This window comes from Puntigrus tetrazona, chromosome 5, assembly GCF_018831695.1.
Source record: "Puntigrus tetrazona isolate hp1 chromosome 5, ASM1883169v1, whole genome shotgun sequence".
Taxonomy (NCBI): Eukaryota; Metazoa; Chordata; class Actinopteri; order Cypriniformes; family Cyprinidae; genus Puntigrus; species Puntigrus tetrazona.
Genome location: NC_056703.1, coordinates 24,819,353 through 24,844,144, shown reverse-complemented (window position 1 = coordinate 24,844,144; position 24,792 = coordinate 24,819,353). Strand labels below are relative to the sequence as shown.

The window sequence follows — 24,792 nt, the reverse complement described above, 5'->3', positions numbered from 1 at the left end:
GGTTTTGACCCTGCCTGTCTTTGGATATTCTGATTGTTTGCTGCCTGACCTGACCTTTGCCTGTTCTTGGATTTTGTGTTTGCCTCGTCTCTTATACTCCTGTTTGCCCTGTTGGACGCTTGCCTGTTTTGACCATGTCTTCATTTAATAAAAGCCTGCAAATGGATCCGCACGCCTCAGACCCCTCACTCGTGACACTTGAGCAGATTACAGGTTTCAAAAGAAAAGTTCCAGTCATTTCTGATAACATTACATTGTCTGATGAACTTAACATGTTCTACAGTCATATTGTATTGGGGCAGGCTGGTCAGCTAATTCTGCCTTCTGGCCCAGTTCTATGATTCCATCTTTTAAAATAGAAGAGCATGAGGTGAGAAACCTTTTGAGGTGGCAGAATTACAGGAAGACAGCTGGAATATAATTTCAACTGTTTGTCTGGATTCTGATCAATTCAATTATAGGACTGATAGGTCAGTTGAATACGCTGTTGCTCTGTGTCTTCATTCAATCTTGCAACACCTTGTTACTCCTGGCACTTATGCTAGAGTTCTTTTTGTGGATTACAAATCTGCATTTAATGCAATTGTTTCAATGAAACTCTTTGTTAAATTTGAAGAATCAGTCTCTTGCTTTGTGGATTTTCTGCAGAATAGAATAGTAGTTAAGATTAACAACATGATTTCGAGCCATAGAACAATAGGTGTTGGAGCGCCACAAGAGTGCATATTGTCTCCAGGGTTATATTCTATATATACTAATGATTGTTTCATATAATGAATCAGTTAAAATTTGATACTACATTAATTGGTTTGTAATAATGAATAATGAAATAATGATGAAACCAGTTATAGAAGGGAAGTAGTTACATTTGAGTTATACCCACAATCTGAAAGTGAATGTCTATAAAACAAAGGAAACTGTGTTTGATTTTCGTAGGTGTAAAAAATGCTGTTTTACCATTAATTATTAATGATCAGGTAACTGAAAATGTGGAGAGTTTTAAGTTTCTTGGTACCAAAATATCTGTATAACTGAGGTGGCAGTATAGGCTTTATTAAGAAATTCAATTTAAAGACTGTACTTAATTAAGACAGCTTAATTAATCAATCAATCAATCATTTTTATTTATATAGCGCTTTTAACAACACAGGTTGCATCAAAGCACTGTACAGTATAATGACAGGGATATATAGTGACGAGAGTGACCAATTTCTTATTAAATGCAGAGACGGTCTCTGTAGTCAATTCAACGATAGTCACTAGAAGTTAAGTGTCCCCAACCAAGCAAGCCAGAGGCGACAGCGGCAAGGAAACAAAACCCCAAAATTAAGACAGAGTATCAAAAAGTTGATGTGTTTAGGTTTTATAGGGCTGTCATATTTTTTGATTTTTTGATTATAGTGTGGTTTGGCAGCTACACAATACAAACAAAAAAGTCATCTGATCTCTGCTGATGACATCTATGTCTCATGTTTGCAGAAAAAAATTCTTAAGGATACCACTCATCCGGCCAAGCATATTTTTACTCCTTTACCCTCAAGTAAACTCATCAGGCACCTATGCATCTGTATTTCATTCTTTGTAATGAGTGGATTAATTTACGTGTGTTCACCTGTGTATGTTTGTGTAAATGTGTTCAACAGGAATTTCCAGACAGTTATGTTGTTTGGCGATAAATAAATAAAATAGAATTGTGACATTGTGACAAAATAGAAAAGTGACATTGAAATGTTACCTACAGATTACTGAAGTTACAAAATGGGGATAAATGACATTTCAGACAACTGTACCTTTATTTATGAACACTTTTACAGCATATGAAACTTCTTTGGCCAGTGAAGAAGAAAACTTGAAGAAAACTTGAACCAGAAAAGTTCCTGAAATAAAATACTTTCTTGTACAGGGAGGTTGTTATTTGTTGCATTGAAGTACACAACCTGCAAATGCAAAAGAAAAAATTAATAATGCAACAAAAACAACATAAATTAATACATTAGAATTGACTGTCTTAGAAGCTTGTTTAAAAAAAAAAAAAATTAATATACATCATATTGAATAGACTAAATTTGATAACAGATAACACTGATAACTAATAACACTGTAAATCAAATGCACACATGGTGAAACTGATTTATAGGAACAATCCATCAATCAATCAATCAATCATTTTTATTTATATAGCGCTTTTAACAACAGGTTGCATCACAGCACTGTACAGTATAAGGTAGAAGAGTACAATGACAGGGATGTATAATGACGAAAGTGACCAATTTGTTATTAAATGCAGAGACGGTCTCTGTAATCAATTCTACGATAATCACTAGAAGTTAAGTGTCCCCAACAAAGCAAGCCAGAGGCGACAGCAGCAAGGAAACAAAACCCCATCCGTACAAAATTGAGAAAAAAAAAACTTGGGAGAAACCAGACTCAGTTGGGGTCAGTTCTCCTCTGACCGGATGCCCAGCACTTAACTTCCAGTTCAATTTTAAACGCAGCTGTGTCAGATAGTGTAAATGACTTAGTGAGTGTGTGTGTGTGTGTGTGTGTGTGTGTGTGTGTGTGTGTGCATCAGGATCTGGTGATCTGTCCACGGGCGCATCTAGGTTTTCTGGTCTCTGATGAACATAATCTCTAGGTGCTGATCCACCATCTAGTCTGGATACAAACTGTGAAAACAGATTGAGAAAGAGACAGGATTAATATTAGCGTAGATGCCATTCTGTTTACGATGTCAAGTAAATTGTATTTTAGGAGTAGTGTTCCCGGTTCCAGCAAATCTAAGTAATGCAGCCTAAAAATCCTTGAACGGATTTGAATAATAAAAAGTATGTTGGGGTGTTATGTGTAGGCTAAGTTAAAAAGATGTGTCTTGAATCTAGATTTAAACTGGCAGAGTGTGTCTGCTTCCCGAACAGAGTTAGGGAGATTGTTCCAGAGTTTAGGTGCTAGATAGGAAAAGGATCTGCCGCCCAAAGTTGATTTTGATATTCTACGTATTATCAAATGGCCAGAGTTTTGAGAACGCAGCAGACGGGCAGGACTATAATGTGATAAGAGCTCGCGTAAGTATTGAGGAGCTAAACCATTCAGGGCTTTATAGGTAATTAATAGGATTTTAAAATCGATCCGATGTTTGATAGGGAGCCAGTTCAGTGTTGACAGTGATCATACTTCCTAGTTCTAGTAAGGACTCTGGCTGCTGCGTTTTGGATTAGCTGAAGTTTGTTTATCAAGCATGCAGAACAACCACCCAATAAAGCATTACAGTAATCTAACCTCGAGGTCATAAACGCATGATATAATATTTCTGCATTAGAGGTTGAAAGCATAGGTCGTAATTTAGATATATTTTTAAGATGGAAAAACGCAGTTTTACAGATGCTAGAAACATGGTTTTTGAAGGAAAGATTGCGGTCAAACAGCACACCTAGGTTCCTAACTGATTATGAAGAATTAACAGAGCAGCCATCAAGTGTTAGACTGTGTTCTAGATTATTATATGTGGGTTTTTTAGGTCCAATTATTAGCACCTATGTTTTTTTCAGATTTTAGCATTCGGAAGTTACTCATCATCCAGTTTTTTATATCGACTATGCATTCTGTTAGATTCTCAATTTGGTGTGTATCACCAGGCTGCGCTGAAATATAGAGCTGAGTATCATCAGCATAGCAGTGAAAGCTAACACCATGTCTCCTGATTATATCTCCCAGAGGTAACATGTACAGGTTGAAAAGTAAAGGTCCTAGTACTGAGCCTTGAGGAACTCCATATTTCACTTTTGAGTGATATGATACCTCCTCATTTAATGCTACAAACTGATAGGGGTCAGATAGATATGATTTAAACCATGCTAAGCCGCTTCCTCTAATGCCAACATAGTTTTCTAGTCTATCCAAGAGAATGTTGTGATCGATAGTATCGAATGCTGCGCTAAGATCTAATAGCGCTAATAACAAGATAAAACCACGATCAGATGATAAAAGCAGGTCATTAGTAACTCTAATGAGAGCAGTCTCAGCACTATGGTACAGTCTAAATCCTGATTGGAAATCTTCACAGATACCATTTTTTTTCTAAAAATGAATATAGTTGTGAGGATACTACCTTTTTTAGAATCTTTGACAGAAAAGATAGATTAGAGATTGGTCTGTAAATTTAGTCTTTGGGGTCAAGATGTGGTTTCTTAATAAGAGGCTTAACTACAGCTAGTTTGAAGGTTTTGGGAACATATCTTGATGACAATGATGAATTAATAATGGTCAAAATAGGATCTATGACTTCTGGAAGATCTTTTAATAGTTTAGATGGAATAGGGTCTAACATACATGTTGCTGGTTTAGAGAATTTAACAATTTTGTACAATTCTTCCTTTCTTATAATATAGAATGAAATTTTTTTCTCAAGGGATCTATAGCTCAATAACTGATGTGAAACTAGCTGACGGCTGCATAGTTACAATTTTATCTCTGATGGTATTAATCTTAGAAGTAAAGAAATTCATGAAGTCATTACTGCTGTACTCTTGGGGAATGTTAGCACCTGTTGACGTTTTATTTTTCATTAATTTAGTCACTGTATTGAATAAATACCTGGGGTTGTGTTTGTTTTCATCTAAAAGAGATGAAAAATAATCAGATCTAGCAGTTTTTAATGCTTTTCCGTATGACAGGATACTCTACTGCCAGGCAAAGCGAAATACTTCTAATTTAGTTACCACCTGCGATCCATTTTCCAGGCTTCTCTCTTTAGTGTGTGAGTGTTTTCATTATACCATGGAGTCACATTATTTTCTTTCATCTTTCTTAAGCGTAAAGGAACAACGGTATCTAAAGTGCTAGAAAAAGAGAGTGCATAGTTTCTGTTATATCATCAAGTTTTTGTGTTTTATTGGAATTGAGGAATTGAGATAAGTCAGGAAGATTACTTTAAGCATTCTTTTGTAGTGGAAGTGATGGCTCTACCATACTTGTAATAAGGAGTATTAAAGGTTTAGCTATACAGATTTCTGTCACACCATAACTTCCATCCACACCTCCATCATCAGCCGAAGCCACCACCTGGTCACGATCTCTAATTCTAATTAACGAGTTCTAATTACCCGCACCTGCAGCCATTCACCAACCACCCTTCAAAAGACACTCACGCCATTCCTTTGATGGCTGATCTTAAGGACACACGCCGTAAACTCTGGTCATACGTCTACCTGTCTGTCTGTCTGCCTGCCTTGTCTGCCTGTTGGACCACTACCTGTTCCTATGACACTTCTACTACTGAGGAAAGAACTGTTATCTTCCTGCTTTACGTTACGTTCGTATACCTTTTGTGTTTGATGTGCTGGCTGAGCGCCACTACCTGAGTTGATTATAATAAAGCAAGTTTCCTTTACATTCATCCCGTGTCTGCTTCCCTGACCAGATCGTGAAAGAAGATCAGCCCTTAAAACAACCTACAGCTCTTTCCCTCAGATCGGGAAAAAATGGCTTTTATTATTTCCCTACTCAACGAACGAGCGCTACTCTGGGCGGAATCCCTATGGACATCTAACAGCCCACAGCTGCACTCGCTGGAATGCTTTCTGGAGCACTTCAAGGAGATATTTGGTCAACCACTCACTAAGGTCTCTGTGCACAATGAACTACTGCAGCTCCGGCAGGCAGACCTCCCAGTTCACAAATATGTTCTTCGCTTCCCCACGTTGGCTCTTCGCAGCGGGTGGAATAACACTGCGCTACTTTCCGCTTTCCTTAAAGGACTCAATCCCTCCATTCACCAGCAGATGGCGATCTATGATGACAACGTGGATCTGGAGGTGTTCCTACGAAAGGCGACCTGTGTCTCTCAACATCTGACTGCCTGCCTGCCTACTCCGGAACCCCCTGCAACCGCACCCACAGCCTCGGCTCCATAGCCCATGATCACGGACAGTTACCACCTTACCATGGTGCGTCATATCACACCACCCCTTTCCCTTCAAATCGGCGCTCTCCATGAAGAGACCATCACCTTACTTGTGCTAGAGGAGGATACCGTGGATGTTGTGCTCAGCCGTCCTTGGCTGGAATGACACCAACCCATCACAAACTGTAAAACCAATGAAATTCTCCAGTGGGGTCAAGCTTGCCACCTTAACTGTCTTCCTCCCATCACTAAGAAACCGTCTCTTCCAAGCCAATCTACCAGCGTCGAAAGCCCAGAAACTCACTCCGACACGGCCATTCCGCACGAATACCACAGCTTAAGGGATGTCTTTAGTAAGTCTGCCGCCATGAACTTACCTCCTCACCGTCCCTGGGACTGCGCCATAGACCTGCTACCTGGAGCCAAATTACCTAAAGGTCGAGTGTATCCCCTTTCGGTCCCAGAGAGAGAGGCCATGACGGAACACATTCAGGAGGCTCTCATCCAGTTTCTTCTTCATAGCCAAGAAGGACGGAGGGCTGAGGCCATGCATAGATTACTGCATGTTGAACGAGCAGACAATCAAGTTTGCATACCCATTACCTCTCGTCCCGACCATGAAAGAGGAACTACGGGAAGCAAAGGTATTTAGTAAACTTGATCTGAGAAGCGTGTACAACTTGATTCGAATCCGCAAAGGAGACGAATGGAAAACTGCCTTCATCACTCCCTCCGGACACTCCCTCCGAAATCTTCCGAGACATGATTCACAAGTTTGTCGTGGTCTATATAGACGATATCCTTATATATTCACCCAATCTGTCAGCACACCGTCATCACGTCACCCAAGTCTTACAACAGCTCTGACAACACCACCTCTACCTAAAAGCAGAGAAATGTGAATTCCATCAATCTACCAACCCATTTTGCCAACCTCAGTCTTTCTGGCGCCCATTCTATGGTCTCTGGACGATCAAAGCCACAACCACCAAACCTGCTCCGCCAGGAGGTCCAGAAAGGAAGGTGTATGTCCCATCCACGCTCCGCTTGACCCTTCTGGACTCTCTGGGATCAGGGCATCCAGGTAGCCAGGTACCCTCTCACTCCTCCGAAAACTGTTCAGTTTGTGCCATCAGTTCAACTCCCCGCCGTCTACCTGAAGGAAAGCTCCTACCACTACCCATTCCCCGCCGACCCTGGTCTCACTTAGGCATAGACTAGGCATAGACTTTACCACCGATCTCCCACCGTCCAACGGATATACTACCATCCTGGTTGTAGACCACTTTTCCAAATCCTGCAAATGAATCCCCCTCCGCGGTCTACCCACGGCCATGGGAATGGCAGAGGCTCTATTTCATCAGGTGTTCCGACAATTCGGTCTCCCCAAAGACATAGTCTCTGACCGGGAAACCCAATTCACCTCTCAGGTATGGAAGAACTTCTTCCGGCTTCCGGGGGTGTCTGTAAGTCTATCTTCTGGCTATCACCCTCAGACCAACGGCCTTACTGAACGCAAGATTCAGGAGAACGGCCGATATCTCCGGGTCTACTGCCATCAACACCAGGAGAGCTACCCTGGGCAGAATATGCACAAAACTCCCTCAGTCAAGGCACAATCGGTTTAACACCTTTTCAATGTGTCCTAGGTTACTGGTCCCAGGAGAGTGAGAGGGTATGGGACTCGGCTCATGTCCATCTTCAGCAGGCAGTCTGGAGACACCAACGGGACATGCGTCTCCGGCTGCCCTGCCGGAAGCTGAGTCCCTGGTATATCGGTCCTTTCACCATCATTCGTCAACTCAACGAAGTCACCTACCAGCTCCACCTGCCCGACCGATACCGAATATGATCATCCTTTCACGTTTCCCTGCTGAAACCTTACACTGACCCACTTCTCTCTCCTTCCGAGCACTCGGAATCCTTTACATTCATCCCATGTCTGCTTCCCTGACCAGATCGTAACAAGTTCACACAAGCATAGATAGTGATCTGAAATATCATCACTTTGCTGCAGAATTTCAACCATATTAACATCCATTCCATGTGACAGTATTAGATCTAGAGTATGATTTCAACGAGTAGGTACAGACACGTGTTGTCTAACCCCAACAGGGTTCAGAATGTCTAAGAAAGCTAATCCCAATGTGTCTTTTTCATTATCAACCAACAATTAAGACTTTATCTGCGGCCAGTTAGAAAATCAGCGATGACATGGCATATCATGAACATCATATGAGATGACATGGCATATACTCGTACCTGAAACACAAGAAAACAAACAAACAGCAGTCCAGCAGTATTCATGTATTGACATTTTTAGACTTCTGGTGATCGTATAGTGGTTTAAATTTTGGTGATCGTATACTGGTTTTGTTGACCTAGTCTTAAGTCATTTGACACATATGGACCAGTGAGGTAAGGATGGACTAGTGGATGGGGAAAGGCCTATGAGGAAAATCTTCACCGCAGAGGTTGGCCCCCGAGGCCTGTTGCGTTCTGTTCTTCCCTGGGCTCCTCACTGGTCTATGTGTCCTAGTCTGTCCCTGTAGGTGATTTGTAAACTTTATTGTAAAAACATCTTCATCCTCCAATGAAACATCAGTCATAGAAAACATCATAACATAGAGGATGGGTGTAATTGGAGTGTGCTGTAGCATAACTTTGAAGGCTAGAATTAGCTAGAATTCTCTCAATGGAAGGAGACACTTTAAATTAAGTACTCACAGTCCTAACAGCTAACACCTGAGCAAACTGCTCCAACAGCTGGGTAAAGTGGGGAGGGGAGTAGCTAGCAGACTGAGTAGGAGCTGGGTAAAGCTGTTAATTTCTCCTAAAGTCTTTTTGCTTTCATCCAGTGTCCAGATTTCCCACAGTAATGGCAATTGCCCTCCCTCTTAGGACATTTACCTTTCTGCCTGTTCTCTGTGTTGACCTTAAAGGATGCTGCAATCCTTACTCTGGCTTTAACATCAGAGTCTCTTTCCCATGTAGCTAGTGTGTTTAGGTTAGTTCTGAGAGTTTTGTTAGACCAAGTTAGATCTAGAAAAGCCAAGGCTTTTCTGTCCTCTGGTAAAAGGCCATCAACCCATGTGCAAACCAGTGGTCCTTTATGATCCAATACCTTCTTTGGAGTGTCAGCTATTCCACTATATGCTGCAGCTGACTGACACAATCTTTCAGTGTACTCACTTACAGTTTCATCTTTCTTCTGCATACAACTAGTGACATTTGACCAATCCATTTTTGGTCCAACAATGTTCTTTAACTCTCTCAGAATTCCTTCTCTCAGTTCATCTTTAATGGCATGTGGTAGCTCAGAAGTAACAGCTGACTCAAAACTATTGAATTCAGATTCAGTTAGAATTTGTGACATCAGCTGTATGATTTCTGCTAACGACATGCCATAGAGACGCATTTTGCTAATTAAGGCTCTTCTAAATTCAGAAAAATGTGTGCCGGCTGAGGGTAAGCTCTGGGATATTCTCTATATCTTTAGGTCCTAGCATTTTTGCAATTGTTTGGACCTGGACAACAGAAGAGTTGGGAGGAACACTCAATTCCCTCAATTCCCTGAGATCTTCTCCTAGCACCACATTCCTTCATTGAATCTACAGACACCTCAGTTACTGATGTGATGGCTATATCAGATTCAAAGAAAGCTTGTGAATCAGGACAAATCCTATCAGGCTGATTAACTTCCACCTCAGTTTTTTCTGAAGCTTTGTTGCGGTTTAATTTCTTTGTCAAAGCCGATATTCTAGCACGTAGCTCTTTGTTCTGTTCCTGTAGCTCTGAGATGCGCTGAGATTGTTGTGTAGCTAGTACTAAGACAAATTCTCTGTGGCAACAGATAATGCCTTTCACATTGTTCTTACGTAAACATGCTCCTAGAACCTTTTTACACTCCTCTACAGAACAAGTCTTGTCTGGATGGATCTTATAATTCTGAATTAGTTCTTGTCTAACTTTCTCAGTGATTATAAGGTTCATTTTTGCATGCCTAAAAGTGATTTGAATTTGTTATCTGACCACAAAGGAGTTGCTAGACCACCTTTTTCAGTTGTGGGAATTCGTCTAGCTTTCTTTTTGAACATTTTGTTAGATTTTTTGTTACTTTACACAAGTAAAACACTAAACGTCTCTGATCAACAGAGGGTACACTTGTTAACACATATCAACTATGGTTAACCTTCTCTAACAAAGTAGAGGATAACACAAACTATTAGCAAGTAATGTCAATCTTCCCTGCCTAAAACTGAGAATAACAAAAACTATTAGCAAGTAAAGCCAATCTTCCCTGCCTAAAACAGAGGATAACCAATATTAGCACGTAATGCTAACCTTCCCTGTCTGAAACAGAGGATAACCAATTCTTCCCTAAAATAAATTTTTAGAGGATAACCTAGTTAGCCAAACCCTACAGCTGTCTGTTAACTCTTCTCTGACGTTGTTTACATGTACTGGTCTGTAATGGTTCTTTGAATAGCGTTACACTCACCAACCCTTGGTTGTACTGAAAGATTCAGTCTGGAACGAAGTCAGATCTTTGTTGAGCTTGAAGTTTCAGTCTGGATTCAGGTGAGCAGCTCTATCCGGGTCACGGCACCAAAACTGTTTTTAACTTTTTTTAGCTTTTTTTTAAGAAAAGACCAGGAGATTGTTGGTAAAGCAGGAGTTTGTTTTTATTTCATTGCTGTAGTCATCTGCAAGAAGTCTTCAAGAAATATCCAAGAAAAAAATCTAACTAAAACCTAGCACAGTGAAGTTTAAATGTTTAAGGGGGAGGAGTACATAGAGGTGGAGACCATTAAAACAAAAGTATGCAAATACAGAACAGGACCTTAGCCCAGAACAGGAAATTTATATATAAATATATTACAGTTTTGTAACTTTTGATTAGCATTCACACTTAACTTGGGAAAACCTGCCAGATGTTCAGTAACTGAAAGACAAAAGTTTACTGTCTCAGGGCTTGGACTTCCTGCGCTTATATTGTAAATTACAATATACTTTCAGATTGGAAGCTGTGCCGGCACTCCCCTCCATTTTTCTGTCCAACGCCTGTTCACTCGACAATAAGATGGACTACATTCGACTTCACCGAGCTACGCGGCATGAGTATAGGGATTGCTGCGTCTTTGTCTTTACGGAAACGTGGCTCAGCGACAGAGTTCCGGACACCGCCATTGTTGCACTGTGCAGTAAGACTCGTGGTGGTGGCGTGTGTGTTTATTGTTGGGAAAAATCTTTGTTGTTTCCCTCCCAGGTTCAGGTCTGTCAATGATGAGACTTACTCTTAAATTTAAAATCTTAATAAGTTTAATAAAGTCAGAATAATTGAGACTGAGCTCAGGATACAGAACAACAGCATCAAGGCATGCAGGGCAGTCCTGTATGCTCACACTACATTTCACACAATATTTATATTCTTGTACTTGGGTCTTCCTCCCATTCAGGGTGTCCTTCACAGAACCAGGTGCAGTTGTTTCTTAATTCTTCGCGACCAGTAGATGAGCTCAGTAGTCTCCATAACTTTTTTCTGTAGATAAGACATTTTGTACAGCACATACACACATAATATCAAAATGGAAAAACACATAATATCAAATGGAAAAACACAGAGCCTTTATGAGGCCTGGGCACAGTGCTTCTATTGAGTAAAACCTGTAAAACATAAATCCTTTAAAACATAAATCCCAAATTATATCAACACGGAATGGTGTAAGGACTCTGAGCTTATATCCAACTATTGCTCATCGCTAGTGGAGTTCGTTATTGTCAAATGCAGACCCTTTTATCTACCCCGTGAATTCACCACCGTCTACACTGTCGGAGTTTACATTCCACCCAGTGCTAATGCTAAGGAGGCCCTGAGCGAGCTGTACAAAGCTATTAGCGAGCTGCAGAATGCTCACCCTGATGGACTGTTTATCATCGCCGGAGAGTTCAATCATGCAAATCTCAAAACAGTGCTCCCTAAATTCTATTAGCATGTGGACTTTGCTACGAGAGGAGCGAACACGCTGGATCTTGTTTACACAAACATTCCTGGCACGTATCGTGTGGAGCCCCATCCCCACCTCGGCTACTCAGACCACATCTCCGCTATGTTGATACCAGCATACAGACCACTCATCAGACGCTCTAAACTGATTCTGAAACAGATTAAACCGGGCCAGCAGGATCCATCTCTGCTCTTCAGGACTGTTTTGAGTGTACTGACTCATCAGTGACTGGCTACATCGAGAAGTGCATTGATGATGTGACTGTCTACAAGACCATCACCACACGTTCTAACCAGAAGCCGTGGATGAACGCTAACGTGCGTGCTCTCCTGAAGGAGCGAGACTTTGCCTTCAGAGCAAAGGACCGGGCAGCTCTAAAAACAGCGAGGGCCAAACTTTCCCGATCTAAAATGTCCTTATGCTAAAAGAATCCACGGCCACTTCCAAAACAGCAGTGACTCACGGTGCATATGGCAGGGCATTCAAGCGGTCACCAACTACAAGACAACTCCACCTGTCTGTGATGGTGACACCTCCCTACCAGATGCGCTGAATGACTTCTACACACGTTTTGAGGCACAGAATAAAACAACAGTGAGGAAGTCCACCCCTCAAACCAATGACCCAGTACTCTGCTTCACCACAGCTGACGTGAGGAAAACACTTTATAGAGTTAACCCACGGAAGTCTGCTGGACCGGACAACATTCCAGACAGAGTACTGGAGTGTGCAGAGCAGCTAGCTGATGTCTTCACTGACATCTTCAATATCTCTCTGAGCAGCTCTGTCATCCCAACGTGCCTCAAAACAACAACAATTGTCCCATTGCCTAAGAAGTCTGTGGTTTCGTGCCTCAATGACTATCGTCCCGTCGCACTCACAATTGTGATGAAATGCTTTGAGAGGCTTGTCATGAGGCACATCAAGTCACAGCTAACGCCATCACTTGACCCATTACAGTTTGTGTATTGTCCAAACCACTCTACGGACGATGCTATCACCACAACCCTCCATCTCGCCCTCTCACATTTGGACTCAAAGGGAAACTATGTCCGAATGCTGTTCATTGACTTCAGCTCAGCATTCAACACCATCATCCCTCAGCAACTTATAGAGAAGCTAAGCCTGCTGGGCCTGAACACCTCTCTCTGCAACTGGATCCTGGATTTTCTGACAGGCAGACCTCAGTCAGTCCGGATCGGGAACAGCATCTCCAACACCACCACACTGAACACTGGAGCTCCTCAGGGCTGTGTGCTCAGTCCACTGCTGTTCACTTTGCTGACTCACGACTGTGCAGCGATGCACAGCTCCAATCATATCTGTTTGTACTAGTTTGCACACTCGGTTTGCACTCTACTCTCCTGCTGTTTGCACTAGTCTACACACTTTGCACTTTATGTGGCTAAGACACTGTCTTACCTCAATATGTGAGTTCTTTTGTATTGTGTTGTAAGTGTGACTCCATGTAGCACCAGGTCCTGGAGAAACGTTGTCTCATTTCACTATGTACTGCACAGCTATATGTAGTTGTAATGACAATAAAAGTCACTTGACTTGACTTGACTTATTCGCCGCCCTTCACCAGGCTCCCGACAGAAGTGGGCGTGTCTGAGAGGAGGGGCGTGGTATTGGACAGGTCTGGCGGCATGTGACACCTGAAGTATATCGAGCCTCGTCACCGCCGCCGTTAAATACAAAGCACGCTGGTGTCCTCGTGGGTCCAGGAAGGCAGTGTGAAGGGACTCGCAAAGCCGCCAGAGAAGCGCGCTGTCAGACTCCGTAGTCCAGACGATGACTGCACACATGTACCGGCCAGGATGCCGGGCTGTTTATCCCTTCAAATCTGCCGACCGGGTAGAAGGAGGAGAAGCCGCGGGAAGAAGCCGCCGCCCCTCCACCCTTTACCTGGACCCTTCCCCCTGGAACACTACCCGACCTGCACTCCCACTGCAGCACGATGAGGACACCAGTTCCCCAGTTTATTTGGACACTTTTTCCCCCTGGACACTTTATTTTGTATATTTCTTTTAATAAAAAGCCTCTCCGAAACCTGATACCACACCCACTGTGTCTGTTGTTGACTCCTTCCGCCACAATACATAGTGCTTTTTGTAGATTGTGTCAAAGCAGCATTACAGTATTAAGTATCCAAACTCCTAACTGTCTAATGCAGTTCTGCCCTAATGGTTAGGAAGGACTTTTATCCCAAAGGTTGCGGGTTTGATTCTCAATACCGACAGGAGGGAGTATATGAACAGTTGCAGACCTGTGTGTTCCAGCAGACCTTGGGAGGCAAAAACCCTGAACCCCGTAGTCCATGTTCTGGTAGCATGCATTATAGAAAAAAGCTCTAGTGCCATAATTGAAACCTTGTTCTTTTCATTTAGAATGATGTGCAGGTTTGGTGTGAGTCCAGTCACATAGAGCTCTCAAACATTACATGCACAGCATGCAAGCTTGGAACAACACTTTTCCGCCAGAAAGCAAAGGTTAGTAAACCTCCACCATGAACCTTTTAATATGTCTATTGTCTTAATTTTTTTTTTTTATCAATTTAAATTTTTTACATTTTGTTGATATTACAAAAAGGTTAGACTTAACTACTAAAAAAAGTAACTTTACTGAGGCAGTACCATTAGATGGACAACTTTTATTCACTCACCACAATATGTCACTCTCTCATTATTCTCACACCACACAAACTGTTGCACTTCACCCTGGACAGCATTTCCTATGATCCACTGCACTGATACCACATGCACAACTGTAATCAATAACACACTCACCTGCATCCCATTACACACACACTATAAATATGTTTTAGTTCCAGGATGAGTATTGGCTAACATTTATTTCTCTCCTAGCGATAGCGACTTTTCAAAACCATTCAGTATTGTTCTGCATTTGTTACTTTCCTAGTGAAAGCTGCTTTACGCAGCCTGTTTCTTGTTTTCATAGTCTTGTGTCAGTTTCTAGTTTTCCTAGTTTTGTGTCAGTTCGTAGTTTTCATAGTTTAGTTATTATCTTGCCTTGCCTGTCATTTCCATTGTTAGTTTTTTGCCTACTTATTTTGGTTTAACCCTTTGAGTTTTCAGATTTAGCCTGGACCTTGTTTGGATTATTGCTTGATCCCCTAGATTATCACTCCGTTTTACTCCATTGGATTATGTTTGCTGTGGACTGACAAGAGAAGTTCATCAAGTTTATTTTCAGTTAATTTTATTTGTATAGCATATTTATAACAGCAGCTAGACCAGGGTTCTTCAAATCTTACCCTGGAGGTCCAATGCACTGCAGAGGTTAGCTCTAACCCTGATAACACCTAACCTACCTGTGATTTTCTAGTGATCCTGAAGACACTGATCAGCATGCTCATGTGTGTTTGATTGGGGTTAGAGCTAAATTCTGCAGGAAAGTGGATCTCAAGGTTCAGATTTGAGGATCCCTGCGCTAGATTGACCAAAGACTGACAAACCAGATCAAATAAGCACAGCCCATTTTAAAATTACTACATATCTGAAAGCAATCTGTTTATAGTTATTAAAACATTCTACGTTGCTGAGGTGGTTAAAATAAAAACAAGACATCAAATTTAATATGCCCTTTACTAGTATTCCAAAAGTATTTCAATTAAGTTACTAAAATTAAGTAATCTCGACTCAGCGGCTCTGTTACAATGATATCTATAGGGTTTTTTTTTTTTGTAATTAGATACAAAGTTGTGTTGAGGGCACTCCAGTGACAAACTATTAAACATTTTTACACAAAATAATAATTCACTATTATTCAGTTCAATATTAAGTTAACTTAACTTTATTTAAAAATAATCAAAAATCAATAATTGAGCAAGTGCGTGACCAGCCAATGTTAAATACTGTCGCCTTACTAGGTTTAGGGTAGGTTTTCATGGGAAGTGCGAACATGGCGCGTGTCATTACGCCTCATCTATAAACAAATTTGTCCCTACTAGGCTACTAGGCTATCGCATGTGAGTATCTTCCAGGTGGTGGAATGTTTATAGCCTTTTCCCTGAAATCATATGCTAATACACACAATAGTCATGCACTGCTGATGTAACAATTATAATAATTTACAAAGCGTGATGAGCTAAGCGATTAAGTTAAACTTAATAACCATTTGTAGTGCAATTTATTGTAATGCTCAGTTGGTCAGAACAAACGTGACAGGCTTGTTAATTTTTCAGATGACAGTATACAGGGAAAATTGTTATTTGGGTGAAATATTCCAAGACATAGACTAGATCCTGTGATTACGAAATACGGTAAATGTCCACACCAGTGCACATCATAAAACATAAGTTGTCCATGCTAGAGTGCAACCCTCATATGGAATACAATTCCGCACACAGCTGCAATTGCAGATTTTCAAACAGGTATGGCAACAAAACTACACAATTATGCAGCTTTAAGTAAGGCTCATATGCAAATATATCAGTAAATTGTATTATAACTAGTTTCAGTCTGTTTTTGCTGTTGTTAATTTGTTTGCTTTTTTCTAAGACCACGCTGATGGTGTCATTCATGCTGTCTGCACCCTTTTCTGCGAATGAGCATCTGGTTGTCAATGCATCAGTCACAAGGTCAGAAAGGTTAACTGTATTTCTGTTAAACTCTAAAGTAAATGCATTGTTTCTGAATTACTAGGAACTGAATGAAAAAAATGGTTTCAGAATGTATTTGTTAACATTATTCACACAATTCCACATCAAAGTGATGCCACTGGTTGCTGAATCAGACCGTTCAAACAAAGCAACCTTTTGATAGTGCTACAGAATTTAATAGTTTCAACTTTTAAAATGTATACACTTCACCCTTAATTACCTAAATAAAAAAAATTACTGCTTCATTTAAGTGATTCTTTAGAACTAACTACAAATTTTTCTGCCTATCACAGTAAGAATGAGAACAATGACACATCCCTAGATAATCATGCAACTACATCTGCGATGGTTAAACGTCCTGTTAATGTTGTGGTTAATAAGTAAGTGTCAAATTTCTTTTCTCACAATGAGGGTTTACTGTACAGTTTGTGTACAACTAAAATGTTTGTGTAGTTACTTCAGGTTTTGGTTTAGTGTGGATATTCTTAAAAAATGTACTTTTTTGATGTTTCAGTGGAGGGTCAACTCGATTTGTTGAATATCCTAACTGTGCACAACTTGAGCATGTTTATACGGTAAATACAATATATGCTTTTTAAAACAAAATGAAAATGGACTCTGTTTTGTCATGTTGTGCATTATTCCGAAGAAAACTAATTCTTGTCTATGTAATCTTGTAAACCAAAGAATGTTTACCAGGTCACACCGGCAGAGAAAATTTATATGTTAACCAAAACCACATCCTTATTGGGGCATTATATTATATTATATTCACATTCACTGTCAAATAAATTCAAGCCATATCTTTGCAAAATATGTTACACTGTGAAAATCAGTAAAGGATGTTGTTTTATACTGACTTTTAAATTTTAGTTTAATTAATTTTTCTTTTTTTCTTTACAACCATTTCTTTAAATTATATTTTTCTCTCTCTATTCTCAAAAAATAAAACTAGGTGGAGAACTTTGGAAAATTCTCTGTGCCTGTAAATGTTACCTTTGTGATTCCAGTGAAGATGGCTTTAGGTTTCTCATGGAATGTATCTCTTCCTGAAATTGTGAGTTTGTGACAGGCCATTTACAGACATTTAACTCAGTTTAATTCAACTGGTATCAAAATCTAAGGGGAAAAATGCATAACATTAAAAAATTATTTGCAACTTTCAAATGCATTGTAATTCCAGAAACTAAGACTGCCTTCAAATGTGGTCAGGGATGCATACAGTGATTCATTCATCTAATTTGTAGTGTAAATAATACAAAAATACACAATTAATTAATACAAACAAATAATTATCATGATTTAACATAGAAAAAAAAGTTCATCCAGGGCCAACAAGGCAATACAAAGTAGAAACAATATAAAAGTTGTCATAAAAAATAGTAATACATTTTGGTACTAAATCCTTCTAAAGAAACTACTGATTATTGAATAAATATTCTAAAGTGAAACCACGACAACTACCAAATATTGGCTAATAAAATCGAAAGCTTTGAGAAATATCTAAGGTTTTGGACAGTAATGATGTATGTGTCACAAGGATTAATTATTAATTATTTGGATCTGTATTCTAATAATGCCAACTAATAATGATTTAAGTGTTACTGAATCTAACAAAATTAACTACTAAAAAGAACCTTTCAAAAACCTCAAAAGTTTACAATCCTTTCAGTAATTACTATGGAGCTATGATCTTCACTTTCCAAAACGTCCCTGATCCAAGGAATTAGTAACATAATAACTACTAACTACTATAACTTGACAAATCCCTTAAAAGCTTACAATTGATTTCAGTCATTACTAGAGAATTATTTAATTAATTTACTTTAGAATACTTTTATTTTAGAATCCAAAAAAGTTATTCCTTGTAAAGAATTGTGTCTACACAACAGGTGTTGCATCTCACCGCATCCATTGTAGACAGCGTCACTGATTATGATCAATAGAATCTTTATTGTATTTTGTTGCACTGTGCACGAGTGGTAATTGCTGTCCTCGAGCCAGTCCCTCTAGCCGAGGTGGAGAGCTTCTGTTCAGAATACTTAAGCAGAAACAAATCATCAGATGCTTACGACACCAGGATTGGTTTGCAGCAGTTGACCTGAAGGATGCGTATTTTCATGTCTCCATCCTTCCTCGCCATAGACAGTTCTTACAGTTCGCGTTTGAATGTCAAGCATGGCAATACAATGTCCTTCCCTTCAGGCTCTCCCTGTCTCTGCGGGTCTCCACAAAGTTTACAGAGGGAGCCCTTGTCCCCTTATGGGAAGTGGGCATCAGACTTCATCTCAACAATTGGCTCATTCTGACTCAGTTGAAGTTGTGTGAACACAGGGATTTGGTGCCTGGCACTTCAGCCAGTTGGGGCTTCACGTCAACTTGGAAAAGAGCAAACTCTTCCCCGTGCAAAGGTCCCCTTTTTTTGGGTCTGGAGTTAGACTCAGTGATTATATCACAGAAGAGCACGCACAATCAGTGCTGACCTGCTTGAGTTCGTTCAGAGGCAAGACAGTGGTTCCACTTAAATGTTTTCAGTGGCTCCTGGGGCCTATAGCTTCCGCAGTTGCAGTCACGCAGCTCGGTTTGGTTCAAATGAGACCACTTCAGCACTGAATGCACTCCAGAGTGGGATACTCTGTATGACCATCACAAATGCTTGTCATCGCACTTTTTAGCCCATCTAGATCTTGCGTTACTACGGGCCGGGGTGTCCTTAGAACAAATGTTGTGGCATGTGGTCATAACCACAGATGCCTCCATGACAGGTTGGGGAACTAGGTGCCGTGAACTAATCTTTTCCAAGATGGTGGCGTGGCAGTAGCACGCAGCTGCCACTCCGGAACCAAAATGGTGTTTTTTGTTTGCACTCCCCTCCATCTTTCTGTCCAACGTCTGTTCACTTGACAATAAGGTGGACTACATTCGACTTTACTGAGCTACATGGCGTGAGTATAGGGATTGCTGCGTCTTTGTCTTTACGGAAACGAGGCTCAGCGACAGAGTTTCGGACACCGCCATTCAGCTAACTGGGCTAACCGTATTTCATGCTGACAGAAATGTTGCACTGTACAGTAAGACTTGTGGTGGTGGCGTGTGTGTTTATATCAACACAGAATGGTGTAAGGACTCTGTGCTTATATCTAACTATTGCTCATCGCTAGTGGAGTTCGTTACTGTCAAATGCAGACCCTTTTATCTACCCCAGGAATTCACCACCGTCTACACTGTCGGAGTTTACATTCCACCCAGCGCTAATGCTAAGGAGGCTCTGAGCGAGCTGTACAGAGCTATTAGCTAGCTGCAGAATGCTCACCCTGATGGACTGTTTATCATCGCCGGAGATTTCAATTCACGCAAATCTCAAAACAGTGCTCCCTAAATTCTATCAGCATGTGGATTTTGCTACGAGAGGAGCAAACACACTGGATCTTGTTTACACAAACATTCCCAGCGCGTATTTTGCGGAGCCCCGCCTGCACCTCGGCTACTCAGACCACATCTCTGTTATGTTGATTCCAGCATACAGACCACTCATCAGACGCTCTAAACCGGTTCTGAAACAGATTAAAACCTGGCCAGCAGGATCCATCTCTGCTCTTCAGGACTGTTTTGAGTGTACTGACTGGGAAATATTTAGGGAGGCTGCAACCAACAACGATTCCATTGACTTGGAGGAGTACACATCATCAGTGACTGGCTACATTGAGAAGTGCATTGATGATGTGATCGTTTCCAAGACCATCACCACACGTTCCAACCAGAAGCCGTGAATGAACACTAATGTGTGTGCTCTCCTGAAGGAGTGAGACTTCGCCTTCAGAGCAAAGGACCGGGCAGCTCTAAAAACAACGAGGGCCAAACTGTCCCGAGCTATCAGAGAAGCAAAGCGCGTTTATGCTAAAAGAATCCACGGCCACTTCCAAAACAGCAGTGACTCACGGTGCATATGGCAGGGCATTCAAGCGGTCACCAACTACAAGACAACTCCACCTGTCCGTGATGGTGACGCCTCTCTTCCAGATGCGCTGAATGACTTCTATGCACATTTGAGGCACAGAATAAAACAACGGTGAGGAAGTCCACCCCTCATACCAATGACCCAGTACTCTGCTTCACCACAGCTGACGTGAGGAAAACACTTTATAGAGTTAAACCACGGAAGACTGCTGGACCGAACAACATTCCAGGCAGAGTACTAAAGGAGTGTGCAGAGCAGCTAGCTGATGTCTTCACTGATATCTTCAATATCTCTCTGAGCAGCTCTGTCATTCCAACGTGCCTCAAAACAACAACAATTTTCCCAGTGTCTAAGTCTGTGGTTTCATGCCTCAATGATTACTGTCCCATCGCACTCACACCAATTGTGATGAAATGCTTCGAGAGGCTTGTCATGAGGCACATCAAGTCACAGCTACCACCTTCACTTGACCCATTACAGTTTGCGTATTGTCCAAACCGCTCTACGGACGATGCTATCACCACAACCCTACATCTCGCCCTCTCACATCTGGACTCAAAGGGAAACTACATCCGAATGCTGTTCATTGACTTCAGCTCAGCATTCAGCACCATCATCCCTCAGCAACTTATAGAGAAGCTAAGCCTGCTGGGCCTGAACACCTCTCTCTGCAACTGGATCCTGGATTTTCTGGCAGGCAGACCTCAGTCAGTCCGGATCAGGAACAGCATCTCCAGCACCACTACACTGAACACTGGAGCTCCTCAGGGCTGTGTGCTCAGTCCACTGCTGTTCACTTTGCTGACTCACGACTGTGCAGTGTTACACAGCTCCAATCATATAATCAAGTTCGCTGATGACATGACCGTGGTGGGTCTCATCAGCAAGAAAGACGAGTCAGCATACAGAGATGAGCTGTTCACAACTTGGTGAAGAGCCAACAATCTATCTCTGAATGTCGACAAGAAAAAGGAGATGATTGTTGACTTCAAGCGAGCAAAGAGTGACCGTTCTCCGCTGTCCATTGACGGGTCCAAGGTGGAGACCGTCAAGAGCACCAAATTCCTTGGTGTTCATCTGGCGGATAACTTCACTTGGACACTCAACACCAACTCCATCACCAAGAAAGCCCAGCAGCACCTCTACTTCTTGAGGAGGCTGAGGAAAGCTCATCTCCCTCCACCCATCCTGACTATGTTCTATAGGGGGACCATTGAGAGCGTCCTGTGCAGCTGCATTACTGCCTGGTTAGGGAATTGCACCGTATCGGATCGCAAGACCCTCCAAAATATAGTGAGGACAGCTGAAAAGATCATTGGCATCTCTCTGCCCTCTATCATGGACATTTACACCACACGCTGCATCCACAAAGCCCACAATATAGCACAGGACCCCACACATCCCTCACACACATTATTCACCTTCCTGCCATCTGGAAAGAGGTATCAGAGCATTCGGGCCCTCACAACCAGATTGCTTAACAGTTTCTTCCCACAAGCCATCAGACTCCTCAATAACCATACCTGAATGAACTTCCTGTTCCATAAGCATTCTTGCACGTCATATTTATTGTTGTGCAATTCATATTTATTGTTGTTTGTATTTTGTGTCCTTGCAATAATTATGTCTTTGCCTTGCACTGATTTTGTCTTTGCACTGCTTGCACTAGTTTGCACACTGGGTTTGCACTCTACTCCCCTGTTGTTTGCACTAGTCTGCACACTTTGCACTTTATGTGGCTAAGACACTGTCTTAGCTCAATATGTGAGTTCTTTTGTATTGTCTATTTTGTTGTAAGTGTGACTTCATGTAGCACCAGGTCTTGGAGAAACATTGTCTCATTTCACTATGTACTGCACAGCTATATGTAGTTGAAATGACAATAAAAAGCAACTTGACTCGACTTGACTTGAAGTGCAACAGCAGGCAGCCTCGGGGCTCTAGACAGGGCCTCATCTAATTTGGCACATTAGTTGCCTGGAGCTACTAGCAGTGCATCTAGCTCTGCAGCACTTCTTTACCACTGCTGCAAAACAGGCACATGTTGGTCCATATGGACAACGATGCTACTGTGTCATACGTCAACCATCAGGGGTGTATATGGTCACATCGCATGTCGCTTGCCATCTCCTCCTATGGAATCAGTCGCAGTTCAAATTACTGCGCGCTGTACATATTCTGGAGGAATTCAATCATGCAGCCGACATGCTCTCACAACATCTCCCTTTTCCTGCAGAATGGCGACTCCACCACGTAACTATCCAGCTGATTTGAAGTCAATTTGGAGAGGCTCAGGTCGACCTGTTTGCTTTATCCTCCCATTGCCAGCTGTTTTATTCCCTAACCAAGGCTCCCATTGGCACAAACTCGCACCTACGCAAATATGTGTTTCCCCCAGTGAGCCTGCTCGCACAGACACTGTGCAAGGTCAGAGAGGACGAGGAACAGGTCCTGCTGTGGTTGCGCCATACTGGCCCACTCTGACTTGGTTATCTCTTCACAAAAGCCCCTTCCTGGCACATTCCTCTGAGAAATGACCTTCTTTCTCAGGGGCTTGGCACCATGTGGCACCCAAGTCCAAACCTGTACAACCTCCATGTGTCGCTCCTGGACAGGACGCGGCAGACTTAGGTGATTTACCACAAGCTGTGGTGAACAACATTACCCAGGCTAGAGCTCCCTCTACGAGGCAAGCCTATGCCCTGAAGTGGAGTCTGTTTGCAAACTGGTGTTCTTCTCGCAGAGAAGACCCACAAAGATGCACAACTGGAGTAGTGCTCTCCTTCCTGCAAGAAGGGTTGGAGCGTAGGTTTTCACTCTCCTCTTTGAAAGTGTATGTGGCTGCCATTGCAGCCCATAACGATGCAGTAGATGGATGTTCTTTGGGAAAGCACAATCTTGACGTAAGTTCCTGAGGGGTGCCAGATGGTTAAATCATCCTAGGACACAAGGCCCTCATGGGATCTCTCGATTGTCCTGGTTGGCTTTCAGAGAGGTCCCTTTGAGCCACTGGAGTCAGTTGAGCTTAAGTTCCTGTCTGCCAAGGCAGCGCTCCTGACTGCGCTTACTTTCATCAAGAGGGTCGGGGACCTTAAAGCATTTTCGGTGAGCGAAGAATGCCTTGTGTAGTCCTGAGAACCTGGCCTGGATACGTGCCTAAGGTTCTTACCATGCCCTTTCATGATCAGGTGGTGAACCTGCAAGCACTGCCCACAGAAGAGGCAGATCCAGCCAGAACTTTGTATGTGCCAGTTGTATGATAGGGCCCAAAATAATCAACCACAGCTTCACAAACAAGCCCAATATGTTTTCATTGATTTATTATCATCAATATTATTTTTCATAATTTACACTGTAAAAAATTAAATAATGGTCATTTTCTGGCAGTAGGAGTGCCAGTAATGTACTGTTAATTTACAGCCTTCTACCATTAATTTACAGCCTCTTACTGTTATACTACTATGGAAATTACCTCAGTTGCTTTAAACAATTTGCATTTAAAATACTAGTATTCATAAATTGTTAGTAACTTATCATTTAAATCCACTAAGTAAAAAAATAAAAATTCTCGGTATGAATCAGAAAAAATGTCTTTAACTCAAATCGTTGCCGATCATCATCAGCTATAACACACTGATGTGCTAAAATACGTACCAAAAGATCATTACTGCTCCGACTGCACAGTTACTGTCTTTAAATAAGGCAGCAGAACATCAGTGCTTTTTGCATATCATTGATATCAAGACAATGAATTAAGAACATTAAGAACGTAGTAATTAATAAAACAAATTCTTCATTCATGGGAATTATTTATTAATTTATAGCTAGCAGTTCTCACTGTGTAAACGTTGGCCAGTCAATTATAAAAGTTTGGATTCAAGTGGAGAAATTCTGCTATCTCAACTGTATGTCTTTCAAAGTCAAAATGAAATAAAAATATAATTGTATGTATTGTGAAAGATTGCCATTTTCCCTTTTTGTGTGTGAGCCAGAATGGAACCAGAACAGTTTGTGAAAAACAAGTTTCCTCTACAAATGGCAAAAGCCCCATTCTGACACATGTGAGTTTTTTAACTTTAAAGACTGTAACACCACTGTTGGGGTTTTTTTTCTGCTAAATAACTAGAGTTTCTTCTTTCTCTTTAACAGCATTGCAATGCTTCTACATGTCATCTTATTGTTTGCTCCATCCAGCTCTTTCCTGACCAACAAATCAGATTCAGGTTTAGTGGGAATATAAGTTCAGGCAACCAGGTAAAACAATATATCAAATGCATTAGTACTAACCTATTTTCTTATAGTC

General features: G+C 41.5%; 1 protein-coding gene across 2 annotated transcripts in view; it reads left to right on the top strand.

Annotated features, from left to right (window-relative positions):
- LOC122346005 (integrin alpha-X-like) overlaps positions 1-24,792 on the top strand; it is an 88,681-nt gene that overhangs the window by 59,145 nt on the left and 4,744 nt on the right. For both annotated transcript variants that reach the window (XM_043240627.1, XM_043240626.1), the window contains exons 16-22: positions 14,298-14,399; positions 16,431-16,510; positions 16,825-16,911; positions 17,046-17,106; positions 17,487-17,588; positions 24,482-24,550; positions 24,639-24,743. In XM_043240627.1, coding sequence (XP_043096562.1) covers positions 14,298-14,399; positions 16,431-16,510; positions 16,825-16,911; positions 17,046-17,106; positions 17,487-17,588; positions 24,482-24,550; positions 24,639-24,743 — 606 coding nt within the window. The remainder of the gene's footprint in view (positions 1-14,297; positions 14,400-16,430; positions 16,511-16,824; positions 16,912-17,045; positions 17,107-17,486; positions 17,589-24,481; positions 24,551-24,638; positions 24,744-24,792) is intronic.